The 14,160-nt window shown below is 42.0% G+C and overlaps 1 protein-coding gene across 1 annotated transcript in view; it reads left to right on the top strand.

Annotated features, from left to right (window-relative positions):
* The first annotated feature begins 2,597 nt into the window (after window positions 1-2,597).
* The window catches only part of engase (endo-beta-N-acetylglucosaminidase), a 60,032-nt gene continuing 48,469 nt past the window's right edge, over window positions 2,598-14,160 (top strand). The window contains exons 1-5 of the mRNA XM_048610903.1: window positions 2,598-2,728; window positions 4,172-4,248; window positions 10,801-11,005; window positions 13,004-13,152; window positions 13,661-13,815. Of these exons, the coding sequence (XP_048466860.1) occupies window positions 2,604-2,728; window positions 4,172-4,248; window positions 10,801-11,005; window positions 13,004-13,152; window positions 13,661-13,815 (711 nt within the window). The 5' untranslated portion in view covers window positions 2,598-2,603. The remainder of the gene's footprint in view (window positions 2,729-4,171; window positions 4,249-10,800; window positions 11,006-13,003; window positions 13,153-13,660; window positions 13,816-14,160) is intronic.

Here is a 14,160-nt window from a genome sequence, read left to right on the forward strand (position 1 = left end):
TGAGCTTTACCATTACAAGACAACAAGGTGCAGGGCTGGATGAACACAGCAGGCCAAGCAGCATCATAGGAGCAGAAAGGCTGACGTTTCGGGCCTAGACCCTTCATCAGAAAAGGGGGAGGGGAATGAGCCCAGTATAGTAAAGGATGACACAGTGAAGCAATAAGACGCTACAAATCCCATTATAAAGCTCAAACTCTGCATGTGGTGTGGAGACAAGTCCCATTTTTACAGTGAGGATCCCATTAATTATGTTGTACAACACTATCACTGTGCTCAATGGGTAGGCTTAGAACAGTACAGCATTTAAAACTGGCATCCATGAGGCATTCTGGGCCATTAGCAGCAACAGAATTCTATAAAACACAATCTGTAATCCTATGGCCCAGCACATTCCTCATTCTACAGTTACTATTTACTCACATTACAATGCTGACTACTTTCTCAAACTACTTGATTTGCTGTAAAAAAGAAACCCTGAAACAACGGCACATGCTGGAAATCAGAAACAAAAACAGAAATTGCTGGAAAAACTGAGCAGGTCTGGCAGCATCTGTGGAGAGAAATCAGAGTTAATGTCAGAGTTAAATCAGGGAACTGAGGTTCTGAGGAAGGGTCACTTGACCCGAAACGATAACTTTGATTTCTCTCCATACATGCTGCCAGACTTGCTGAGTTTTTCCAGCAATTTCTGTTTTTGTTTCTGATTTCCAGTCAACATTTCGGGTCAAGTGACCCTTCCTTAGAACCTCAGTTCTCTGATTTAACTCTGACATTAACTCTAATTTCTCTCCACTGATGCTGCCAGACCTGCTGAGGTTTTCCAGCAATTCTTGATTTGATGTAAAGTGTTTTGAGATGTCTAACAGTTTGAATGACACAATATACATACAGATTTACTCATGTTGAACTTACACAGACTACTGGTTAGACCTCAGTTCGAGTACTGTCTACAGTTGTGGGTGGCACACTTTAGGAAGGATGCTTTGGAGAAAATGCATAAGGGGTTTGCTGGAATTGTTCCATGGGCATAGATGGGAGAAGCTGTGAGCGTTTCTTTGGAAGAAGGCTGAGGCGAGATTTAATAAAAGCTTACAAAATCATGAGGCGTCCGGACAGAATAGATAGGGAGAAACTGTTTGCTTGTAAGAGGATCAAGAAGAGGGCAAGTTTTTAAGTGTTTTGTAAAAGAAGTAAATGTGAGGGGAGAAAATGTTTTAGTTTGGATATCTGTAATTCACTGCCTAGAAATCTTTTGGAGGTAGGTGGGTTCAGTTGACATGTTCAAGGGGATATTGTATGATTATTTAAATAGAAACAATGTACAGGATTATGTGGAAAAGGTAGGAATTTGGTACTAGTCAAGATGGTCCCAGATCCATTGGCCATAAGGCCTCCTTCTCTACTGTAATAATTGTGATTCTTCTCTAAAATTAAGCAAACAAGAGTTGCAGAACAACCAACTCTGAAGTTGAAAACTAAAAATGTCATGCCTAAGATCTGCCCAAACTTGTAGCTCTGTCAAAAAATGCTGTAATAGTTGCAGCTCAGCTGAAGGTATGTGGCAAAATCAACAGCTACTCTTATTAAGAGTTGGGAATTAGAATTCTAAAACTTTGATCTGATGTGGGTATCATTGCTGATGCAGTATTTGTCATCTTAATGGCATTAAGATCTGACTACAATAATCTAAAACAGAGCATAGCTATGATGTGTTTGTGAATTTACAATCTGGGAACGTGTATAAGCTCCATAATCTGTAAGTTACCATATTCAGATCATGAAGTCTATGCCTTGGTAGATGTTGAATCTTGCTACGAGGGATAACTGTACTTGTTAAATTGGTAAATTGGTAAAATTGGTAAATTTAACTGCTGAAAAAAAGACTGAATGCATAATAATATATTATCTCTATATACACCAAAGTAGGAATTCACAAATTTGCAATTTACAACTCTGAGTGAACATATAGCTGGAGATTTTCTCACAAGGCCCATCACCTTCACGCCCTCCGTTCACCAAACAGAAAGGGAAGAGATTCTTTAACAGACGATTAGCTGATTTTTCACCATCAGTCAAAGCTTTTTTGCCCATGCCCAATTCTCTCTCAACTAACGACCATCAACGAACAAAAAAGTTTTTTAAAAAAAATCTATTGTCCCTAAAATAACAGTATCCTGGATTTTGACCCAGCGACCAGTCTAAATTGCTGCAGATTCTGGAGAGTTTGCCAGGCTAACGAGACCATCTCTCCGCATTTATATTATTATCTAAATGTCCTCGATTAGGGCTGCGGAAACATCAAAGTAGCAAATGATTGAGAGTAATCGGCTTCGCCGCTTAAATTGTAACATCGCCGCAACTGCAGAGTCTGGGTCTTTGTAAAGTGCAAGATCAGAAGGTTTCAACAATGGCATAGGCAGCGCTTGCCGCTAAATCCCCATCCAAAACAGACTCTAAAGTTAGTGCTGGTCGATTTTCACTTAAGCAGATTTCAACCAGGCAGCTCCGCCAAGAGTTGGCTGCAAGAAACGCGTTTCGAGGTTGTTTGGTGTGGTTTGTGCTCAAAGAGCTGCCGTTAGAATTGGCAACACGACAGTTTGATGGAGACAAGTAGGAGGAAGAGGTCCCAGTCTGGGTCTGGGTCTGGGTCTGGGGGGGAGAGGGCAACGGAGGATGAGGCAGATAGCTCCACCTTGACTGTAGGTGACAGCAGGAGGAGCAATGAGTGAGTAAACGGAACGGACACATCGCCCTGATGTTGCAGTGGATCTGAGATTCTCTGGCTCAGTCCATGCCTGCAGCTTCTGTCTGTGAATTTTTAACGAAATGTTTTGCACATCCTCTCCTCTCCACCTTTATTTCCCGCCCCACTTTTCTATTTGTACCTCTTTCCGTCATGCCCATTGCTCAGGCTGTCCTCTTGCAATGAAACTTGTTGAAGAATTGGTGTAGCGACTCGCAATGGTAAATGTTGGTAGAAAACCACAACAAAAAAAAACTTAGGATGCTAAGAAATGCAGACTTGAAACAGGGATTTTAATAATCTGCATTTGGGTGGTATATTTTACATGGTTATAATGTTTTCTATTTTTCTAAAACCAGTAGCTCACCGTTAGCAGCAATAAAGTCTCAGGAAAACCAGCAGGAGCCAAGTCCTAAAGCGAGCAGTTAAGATGTTCATATGTCTAGAACCCTGTCACAAAATTGCGACAGATGGTTTCCGTTTGAAACTCCACATACATTGTGGAAACTAGTAATTAATCACTTTTAATCCTACTGTAACTTTGCTTTGTAGGCCCAGAGTATTTTTCAGTAAATAAAACCTTGCTATTCCACCCATCACTTTCTCCTGTGATGCGCTCGAGTAAATTTCCTTGGGTCGGGCTGCCCTCTGGTGTCCTGACCAAGTGACCACTTGTTCATTTGTGAACCTTGACAGCAAATATGTTGGCAACATCACCAAGCCTCCTGACCTACTTTTGCTTGGCAACAGCATCCTTGCATTTTGCAATTGGGGTCCAAATATTTATTTTTCTTGCTAGCAATTGCAGTTCATCAAGGGTCTAGGCCCGAAACGTCAGCCTTTCTGCTCCTATGATGCTGCTTGGCCTGCTGTGTTGATCCAGCTCTGCACCTTGTTGTCTCGGATTCTCCAGCATCTGCAGTTCCTACTATCTCTAAATAATATTGATGATGCTGTGTAGAAGGGGAATTGAACTTTGAATCTTCCTTGCCTCACTGCATTAATAGTTAGCCTGCACTTAATTTTGCAGCACAGGTGCTGGTGCACAGTGTAATGGCAGTTTTGCATCACTGTAATTTAGTTTTGCATGTTTAATGCCAAAATTGTTAACTATTGTCTGATATCCTAATTTTTTTGTAAAAAGGATGATAGTTGATGGAAAATGTCTGCTGTTGAGTTCAAGAAACAACTTGCTGAAACTTCTCTTACAACTTGAACATCCTTGGAGAGGTTTTTCTTCTCATAACAACTCTGTTGCCTTCGCTTAGTGGATGTAACATGCAACTTAATTATACTCATTGTAAAACTGGAAATAGTTGGACATTGCTTTTTATTTGAATGCCACATTTGATTCTGCACCGTTTTAAGTACATCAAACAGGATTACAGGATTTAATGTTGTCTTGCATTAATGTCTATTTTACAGTCTCACTGATGCTCGAGCGTGTCCAGTGGAGCATCAAGTTGATCACACAATTCAGTACGATGCACCTCAACTCCCTGGTGAGTACCTATAACTACAGCAAGCTCAGTCAGTGGGACTGCAGGCAATGCATCAGATGTTAGTTCTTGAAAATGTTTCATTGTTTTGTATTTGGTGTGAGCCGTTATCACCCAGAACTGACTGGAGATATGGAGTTTCAAAATTCTCCCCATGACCAACCTTCCCTTTCATCCCTGCCTCCTTGACCTGACACAACCTGTCCATCTTCTCTCCCACTTATCCGCTTCTCCTACCACACTGACCAATCCCCACCACTCCCTACCTGCACTCACCTATCACCATCCCACCTACCTTCCCCAGCCCCACCCCTCTTCTCTATTTATTTCTGAGCTCCCTTCCCCCTCCCCCCTCCCCCATTTCTGAAGAAGGGTCCCGATCCGAAATGTCAACCTTCATGCTCCTATGATGCTGCCTGGCCTGCTGTGTTATCTCTGACTCCAACATCTGCAGTTCTTACTATCTCTGGAGATATGACACTTTGTTTTTGAGCATTGGTTGGAATGAGGGAACCTTTAATTTCCTTCCAAACTATGATGCCAATTCTTTTATGTTGTGGTGTATAAAACGATTTTTTGATGTGCTGTCAAGCAGGTCATTATTGTTCAAAGTGTGGAAAATGAGTTGTTTGAATTGGGATGCGCCCAGAATGTCCAACTTTATTTCAATCTAATAACTGTATTCTCCTTTACATTGGGTGCAGCGGGAGACCACACAGATTGAGTTATTGCTTCCCTGAGCATCTTAGTTCAGACTGCACAGATGACCTGAGTTTCCAGTTGCTTGCCATTTTAATTCTCCATCTCACTCTCCTTCTGGCCTCTTTGTCCTCTGCCCCTGACATTGTTCCAAGCAAATAAAAACCAAAAGAACTGCGGATGCTGTAAATCAGGAACAAAAACAGAAGTTGCTAGATAGGCTCAGCAGGTCTGGCAGCATCTGTAAAGGAAAAAATCAGAGTTAATGTTTCAGGTCCGGTGACCCTTCCTCAGAAGGAACTTGGTGTAAGCTCAGTGTAAGCACAAGGAAAAGCTCCTCATCTTTCAGTTAGGGACTTAACAAACATTTAGACTCTTAAACTGACGTTTTCCCAGCCGCTATCAGTTCTGAGGAAGGGTCACCAGACCTGAAACATTAACTCTGTTTTTCCCTTCACAGATGCTGCCAGACCTGCTGAGCTTTTCCAGCAACTTTGTTTTTGTTCCTGATTTACAGCATCCACAGTTCTTTTGGTCTATATTTAGACTCTTAACACGTTTGAATATTACCATACTTTGGCTTGGTGCCGTTTTCGTTAAGTTCCATGAGGGCTGGTGAGTTTTTCAGGGTTTTCTCACAAAACCACCTCATAAACTACCCACCCCATGCATCGATGGAGCTTCTGTCATCTGATGCTGGCCTGATTCTACGATTACCAAGAATTTGGCGCTGTCGGGATATCTACAACCTGTCGCCCCTGGTGCTAGTGCCATCTTTGAATCTTGGCTGTGCACCCAGTCAGGAGTTGCCCATTTTCTGTCAACGTGGTGCCACAACAGCCACAATCCAGCACTTCTCACGGCATATTGGTGGCATGGCTGACACCTCCTAGCGCACACTACTGCACATTCCCACGCCTATGGCTGTTTAAGTACCAGGCCACTGGACCTTTGCCACATCTCATCATTCAGCCTTCTCTAAGTCTCTGCTACTCTTTCTCCAGTGCCCACTGTAGCACAGCATATCCAGCATTCACAGGGAAGACTCCAAATGCTTCAAAAGAGTAAGTTTTATTTACAAATAGCAAAAGCAAACAGAAATCAAACAAACAGAAGCTTCATTTCTCTCCCAGAATATGAGCAAACTGCTTGCATATAGAATAGTTAGTACTCTGAAGTAAATGATTGGTCACTGCAACCAGCTCTCACCTACTGGAACCAAGTGTCAATTAAGTTCTGTTTGGTTTGTTGTGTCCGACACAGCTGTGCTCTTTCATGTAGAAAGTGATGTTCCTCCTGCTGAATGTCTTCATTTTCCTCCTTGGAAAACTGCTGCCACTCTTCCAGTTCTCCAGCATCCATCACCTCCTCATGTTGCCCACTCCACTTGTGCAGAGCACAGATGCTGGGATTATGTGGCACACCATGTCCAGGGTATATTGCAGGGCCCCAGCCAACCTGTCCAAGCAGCAGAAGCTCATGTCTAGCAGGCCTATTATCTGCTTCACCATGTCTCTGGGCTCCAGTCTATCTGTTCTGCCTCATGGGATAATCCTCTGCCATGGAATAATCTGTCACAGAGGATAGTCGTTAGCCCCCAGTAACTATCCTGTTAAAATGTCTGGACTCTCAAACACAGCAGGAATATGAGAGTTCTCAAGGATGTTGGAATCGTGGCAGCTCCTAGGGTACTGGACATAAACCTCTAGGAAGTGGATTGGGTGATCATGATTACAGATCATTTGCACATTGATGGAATGGCATCCTTTTCCATAGATTAACTCCACTGAGTCATCATATATAGTTTTATAAATTCATTTACAGGATGTGGCTATTACTTTTATGGCTAGGGCAGCATTTATTGTCCATCCCTAATTGCCCATAGAGCAGTTACAAGTCAATCGCATTGCTCTGTGTCTAAAGTCACATGTAGCCAGACCAGGTAAAGATGGCAGTTTCCTTCCCTAAAGGACATTAATGAACCGGATGGCTTCTTTCCTGACAAATCAGCGATGGTTTCATGGTCACCATTAGATTCTCAATTCCGGATTATTATTGAATTCAAATTCCACCATCTGCCATAGCAGGATTTGAACCCGGGTCCCCACACCATTTCTTGGGTCTCTGGAGATTAGTCTAGTGATATTATCACAGGGCATTGCCTCCCCGTAATGGTGTTCTTTACGTGATCTGTGCACAGTCAACGGTGTCCTGTGACTGGGGATGTCAGATTTGTTGTTGAATCCTACTGCCCAGGCTGCAGCACTGACCTTGTCCTGGGGAAATGAGAAGAAGTAGTACGATCTGGCACAAATTGCAGCATTCACAGTTTCAATATGTTTGTGAGTGCCTGATTGAGAGATCTCACACAGAACCCCAGTGGCTTCGTGGAAGGAGCCAGGAACTTAAAAGTTCAAACCACCCGTCACCTTGACAGCTCTGAGATAGGAGGCTACCCACCCCTTCAGGTTGCACAACCTGTTCCACCAGTGAGCATGGCTCAGTCACAGCTTTCTGGGACCCCCTCAGTCAGCACCGATGCTGCATCTCACTAACTTGGAGGAAATGGCATTGAGGACCCTGGCCCCCACTGAGGGCCCTTCAGCTGTAACCTCCTCATGTGGAAGCCATGAGGCTTCTGGGGCAGGTTCCTGCTGGTCCTAGGGTTTTTGATGCAGCTGTTCCTCTTCTCTCCCTTGTCTTTGTTGCATCACAGCAGCAGCAATAGTAACCCCTGCTGCGGCTGGATCCATCAGTTGCGCCTGTACTGACCCTGTGTAGGAACATAAGGAACGGAACAGGTTCTTAGCAATTAGCATAGTCCCCAGTCACACCTTACAAATGAATGGACGTTGAATATTCTGGCAAGGAGGGCCATGTATTGATTGATTTGGCGCTTGACATGGACCTTATTTCAATCACTACCCATTGGTCATGTGGCAGATAGATAGCTGTGCAGTCGAAACTCTGCACGCACTATGCACACTTCTCCCCCAGCCTCACATGGCTCACAAAATGCCCATCCTGTAAATGAATTTATAAAACCATATATGACAACTCAGTGGAGTTTGTCTATGGAAAAAGATGCCATTCCGTCAATGTGCAAATGATCTGTGTTCATGATCACCCAATCCACTTCCTAGAGGTTTATGTCCAGTACCCTAGGAGCTGCCACAATTCCAACATCATTGCATGCAAGAGGGCCTTCCATTATACTTACAGTTCAGGTACAGATGTTATCAGTTCCATGCTCCTGTGCATGCAGTGATGTCTTGCATTAATTCTGTGTGTACTGTGGCCCACACATGCCTCTTTTAAGGCTCTCTCTGATTTCTTCTGCCTCACAGAAATGTCCATCTATAATTAGCAAGGACTAACGATATGGTCGACATTGTCTTTGACTAGCAGTGGACCTCACACACCAGGATGCTGCATATATTTCACATGCACGATGACAGAGTGCAAATTATGTGAATATACACTCTTCAGGTGTATTATTGATGCAAATACCCCTTGAAGGTCCTGTTGTGCAGAAGTGAAACGTGCATTTTTGGCCATCAAGTAGACAGTGACACTGCCCACTTTGGGTGTGCTCACAGCTATTTTCCATGCATAGGCCACAATTAGCAATCAGCAGAGCAGGCAAGGCAACGTAGGTTGCATTGTACTCCATGAGTATTAGCCTCATTCTGGTAGTCAGGTGTCCCTCCCCTAGCCCGAAAGCCCCATGCCCCTTTCTACCTTGGATAGCCCCAACTTGACTGAGCCTCCAAATGTTCCCACCCACCACCTCGAACTGTCTTCCTTACTCCCCGAGTCCCCTTAGCTACATTTTGGTGATGTCCATCATCATGCTGGATATTAACACCATGGTGTTGGTGACTATCTATCAGTGTGCCTCCTCTTCTGCAGCATCCCAAGTTCCACCATGTGAGCTGGAGTCACCAGGTACCTGCTCAGACTTTCATGTTGGGAATTCTCGGCGTCTAGTTTCTATCTCATGGGACCATCCTGTTACTGAGGCAGGATTAGATAGTAATAAGGGGTCAGGAGTAATAATCCCCATTAATAGGCCTCTCACTGCTCATTAACATGAATCTTGTCTCAACATTTGGATTTCTGTTAAAAATTGTGATTTGTTGCTCTTGACATTGAAAGAGACCTCACTCAACTTCTCACATGATTCTCCCAGATTTTTAGCCATTGCCCACGTTACTCAGGGTCTAGGAAGATTATGCCTACATTTTTTCCACCTCACCATTCTCTTTCTTGGTGAATCTCTACTTATCAACTTGAAAAAATTAATGCTTTCCTCTCTGCACAGATAGAGCCTTGGTTTGATTTTGTTTGAGATATATAATTCGGAGGGGCTTATCAGGGTAGATGCTGAAAGGTCGCTTCCTTGTGTGGTGAATATAGAAGAAAGGTGCCACAGTTTCACAATAAGGGGTCCCTTTTTAACACAGCAATTAGGTGGAATCTCTTCTCCAAGTGTTGCAAATCCTTGAAATTCTGTGTGTCAGAGAACAATGGAGGCTGAATTGTTGTCATTCTTGACCTTAAATACATTCAGACTTTTGAAAAGTAGTGGTGTCAAGGCTTATTGGGAGCAGGATGGAAGGTAGGGTTGAGACAAACAGTAGATCAGCAATGATCTTCTTGAATGGTGGAGTAGGTTTGTTTGTTTTTATGACTTGTTTTTCTGTGTACATTCTGGGGAAGATGATGTTCTTTCAAATCTAATATTTCACCAACTAAGGACTTGTAAGACTTCTTTCAAAGTGGAAGAATTGCACAAGAAACTTCACAGCAGCATCATCAGAAATAACTGTATATTGAGTGGATGATAAAGAGTTGGATATTAAGGGAGAAGGAGAGGAAAGAGGAATGTAGGTAAGGGATGCCAGAGCTTGATGCTTATGGGGTAAAGGGACAGAGGAAAAAAAAAGACTCAAGAAGATGGGGACAAAAGCCATGAAATGACTTAAACACAAGGAAAACACAATTGGGAATGTTGAAGCAGGAGAAACCAATGTTATTCAGCAACAATAAGGGTGTCAGATGACCAGGACTTGGTGCATTGTGGGATATGTTTAGCAGTGTTTTGCATGAGCTGATGATTATACAAGGTAGGAGGTTGGGTAAAGATCACTGGAATGATTGAGCCAAGAGATGACTATCTAGAAGGAAGACAAAATGGTAAATGGGTTCAGATGGAAGAGGAGTCCTTGGGGAAATCAGGAGATAATCAGCTGGGAGTGGGAAGAGAAGTCATCAGTAGAGATAGTCTGCCTCATATTGGATAGGTTGGAACTAAACAACGTTCATCCCACTGAGCTAGACAGTGGGAAAAGGGGGATAGTGTGGTTGACCATATTAAGTATATGCTAGCATACATATATCTCAGGTAAACATTACAGAATGGCCTTGGCCTAAATAATTGAGGGCAGTATTCTCTGATCAGAGGACCGGAAACTTTCATAATTAAAATTTAGATGGCAGACTGATGAGAATGAATTTTCCTGTATTGTGGATTACTCAACTTCTCATTATTTGAATTATTATCTTTCCTGAATTTTAGGTTAATTAAAGGTCATGAAAGGTTAAGTGTGTTTTTTTTTAAGTGGAATCTGTTCAATTCATCCTGAAGTGACATTATATCCAATTGAGAGAAGAAACTATCATCTTGTCTCATTAAGGTTTGAACTCTGGTTTAAGGACAGCAAACCAGTCAGCTGCTTTATCCAGGCTTTGATGTGAATTTTTCCAAATCATTACCGTGTTTCCCAAGGTTCAGTGTCATGTGTCAATGGGAGATAAGACTGTTTATTGTTTATGGTTCTTTGTTGAATGCAGGCCGCTGTTACGACCCTGACACCAGTGCACCAATCAGCTTTTATATCTCATCACTTGAGGAACTGAAATCGTGGCAGCCTTTTCTTCAAGATGAGCATTTTAACAAAGCTGTTATCCCCCTGGCTCCACGACAGCCACCTATGCAGTGTAATCGGCCAAGGACACTGGTCTGTCATGATATGGCTGGCGGCTACTTGAATGACAGGTAGGTTTTCTCTGCATAGCATGGTGACTGATCGATATCTTTAACAGTTTTACTTTAAGTGTGAGACAGGTCTCAATGGAAAAGAATAATGACAAGTGATTCACAGTTTTGCCTTTTATACCATGGAACGTGGCACGACATTCTCCTTTCTGACACAATTTGGTGAATTTGTATTAGTTATGACAGTGTTGATCCAGTCATTAAGGATTTAATATTATCCATTTCAATGTCATTATTTAAAGCAGAATGCTCAACATTTCTTTTTATGTAATTGGAAATGCAAACTGTTGTTATATATATTTATATTTGAATTTTTAAATGTGCTGTACATTAAACTAAGGTGAAAATATGCTTTTGAAGTGAGGCAATTGATTAACATTGATACTTAAATGCTCATTAATTGCTTAGGGTAGACAAATGTAGCTATGAGCATTCTGTTGAAGCATGATGGGAAATATAGCCAATATTGTGAGAAAGAATGGGACATGTTTCCATTCCTGTGGGAACCTAGTGAAAAGTACAAGTTGTAACAATTATCCATTGCTATACAGACCACAGAGATAAGGGAATACTGAAGGTTGAGTTGCCATGGAAATCAGGCTGAGATTGAGATTGAGATAAGAGGGGGCCCTACACTAAACTGAGAATTATAAACTGTGCTGAAACTCTTGTAGTGGCAGAGTAGCTATCCTAGGCAACCAGGGAAAAGTCATCTTCTTTGAATAAAATCTATGACGACTTTACCCAGGACTCAAAAGTGTCTGTTTTTAAATTATCTCTTTATAGCATAGTGGATTGCGATCAAATCTTTTTAATTCCTTCCAAGCCACAAATGATCACATTGAATTGGATTTCCACTATTGAAGAAAGTCATATCACCTGAAGGAGGAGCACCCGTGTGATGCATTAAAATGTGGCAAATATTGAGAGGCAACAAAATCTATGTTTACAATTCTGTCATCTCATTGGAGCAAAGGATTATTTGAAGGGAGATTGGAGATTTGTCAAGTTGCAAATCATATAAAAGCCTTCTTTAAATATTTTTGAACTTCTTTACCTGGTTTTGCATTGTTGCTGTTTTAAAATTTGGCTAGACCATCAACAGCAGAAACTCCCCACCTATACGAGACAACTTTAAATTCCTTTTGTGGTTTAATGTTGTTGGTTATACACATGGAAGGTGGAAGTTTTACCATGATAGTGGATGTCTCATTGGCTTGTGGAGGTGAGATGGGGAATTCCAGTAAGACAGCAGCTCCGAAATGGCTGCAGTTGGAGCCTTAGCCCCGAGACAAACTGCCTTGTGAAGAATAGACAGTAAAGTGAGATCTTACCTGATATGTCAGAGGGTTTGTCAGTGGAGCACTTTGGATGTGACCATAATGCTTCAAATGTCTTTGCACCTATTATGCTGTTTTTTTCATGAATCTGTCTTGTCATTTAACTAATGGTGCACGATCCCCATATTTAGCAGTCTGCTGAATGGCAGTCAAAATACTAGAGGAGAAATTAAAATCCCAAACACACGGGTGCCCATTTTGAGGTGTCACCTCACCACTGGAGTCTTGCAATACCAAGTGTGATTGTATTCAGCAGATTAATGCAAGTTGTAAATCCAAATCTTTCAATGTTGCATTTAGCCCAGTGCATGCCTTGGATTTAGCAGGGTATTGCAAGACTCCAGTGGTGAGGTGCTTGAGTCAGAGGGGACTGGGGATCTGGTCCAGGAGCAGTACAGGCACCCGTGATTTCTCTCTCTTTCGCTCTGAATGGCACCACTAGTTGGATTCTGCAAACAGGAATTTGTGTTAGAATCTTGAACGATCAGCAATAATGGTAAGTCAGAGCATCGTTTATTTTTGGTTTTGATTATGGATAAAGAGAGATGGTACAGAATACATTCTTAAAGTGTGCACTCTTGTTTGGACCTCTCTCAGTCACTCTTTACTCTGGGAGATTCTGCACCATAATTCTCTAACTTATCACTTTGCTTTTCAGGTTCATACAAGGCATGCATGAGGAGAATCCTTTTGTCTTTTACCACTGGTTATATATCGACATCTTTGTCTATTTCAGTCACCATATGGTGACCATCCCACCCGTCTGCTGGACCAATGCTGCACATAAGCATGGTGTTGCTATTCTAGGTACATATGATTTATTTAAGAACTAAGTACATTTCATGCTTCACTATGGCAAAAGGCTTTCTATATGTTCAATATGAATACATTTTCATTGACAAAGAAAGCTTCTGATGGTGTGGATTGGAAGTTTGTTTATCCTCTTCTGGGAAATAATGTAACTTAACTGCTTTCTTCTAAGAATTAGAATGCTATTTTTGAGTCATTTCAAAGGTTCCGTCACAGAGCTGGAAGCTCTTTTTTTTCCAGTGTCTGGTAAATATTGTTGACTGGCTCTCTTATCTGTACCGAGATCTCCTGTGTGGCATTCAGTCTAGTTTTTTGACTTTCGAAAAAGTGTTTTATAGAAACATTCTGTTCCTCATGGAGGAATAAGAATGCTTTTCTGCTTGTTTTGGTGCTCAAATTAATGTCGTCACAGAGATCTTCCCCAATGGATATTTCTATACAACAGGCAGTTATTTTTAATGGGTGGAAAATTTTGATTTTTTTATTCAGCTGTTTTTGGTTTCAGGGACATTCATCACAGAATGGAAAGATGGAGCTAGAATCTGTGAGACTTTCTTAGAGAATGAGGAGTCATTTCGTGCGTTGGCTGATAAGCTCGTGCTGATTACCCACTGTTTTCAGTTTGATGGATGGTTGGTTAACATCGAAAATGAATTGAGTGTGAGTAAAGTGATCTGTATTTTATTGACACTTAATAAGCTAGTAAAAGATGCTGATGGGACAGTGCTGTTTGGGCAGAGGGAGAATGTAATTGTCACGTGCAAGGGGGTTTAGATTCTAAAATATTTATTTATTTGCGGGATGTGAGCATCGCTGGCTAGACCAGCATTTATTGCCCATCCTTAGTTGGTCTTGAGAAGATGATGGTAAGCTGTCACCTTGAGCTGCTGCAGTCCTTGTGGTGTGGATACATTCAGAGTGCTGTTAGGAAGGAAGTTCCTGGGTTTTAACCCAATGACAATGAAGATGTGGCGAAGATCCTGTCAGGTTGGTCTGTGGCTTGGA

This window comes from Rhincodon typus, chromosome 23, assembly GCF_021869965.1.
Source record: "Rhincodon typus isolate 14 chromosome 23, sRhiTyp1.1, whole genome shotgun sequence".
Taxonomy (NCBI): Eukaryota; Metazoa; Chordata; class Chondrichthyes; order Orectolobiformes; family Rhincodontidae; genus Rhincodon; species Rhincodon typus.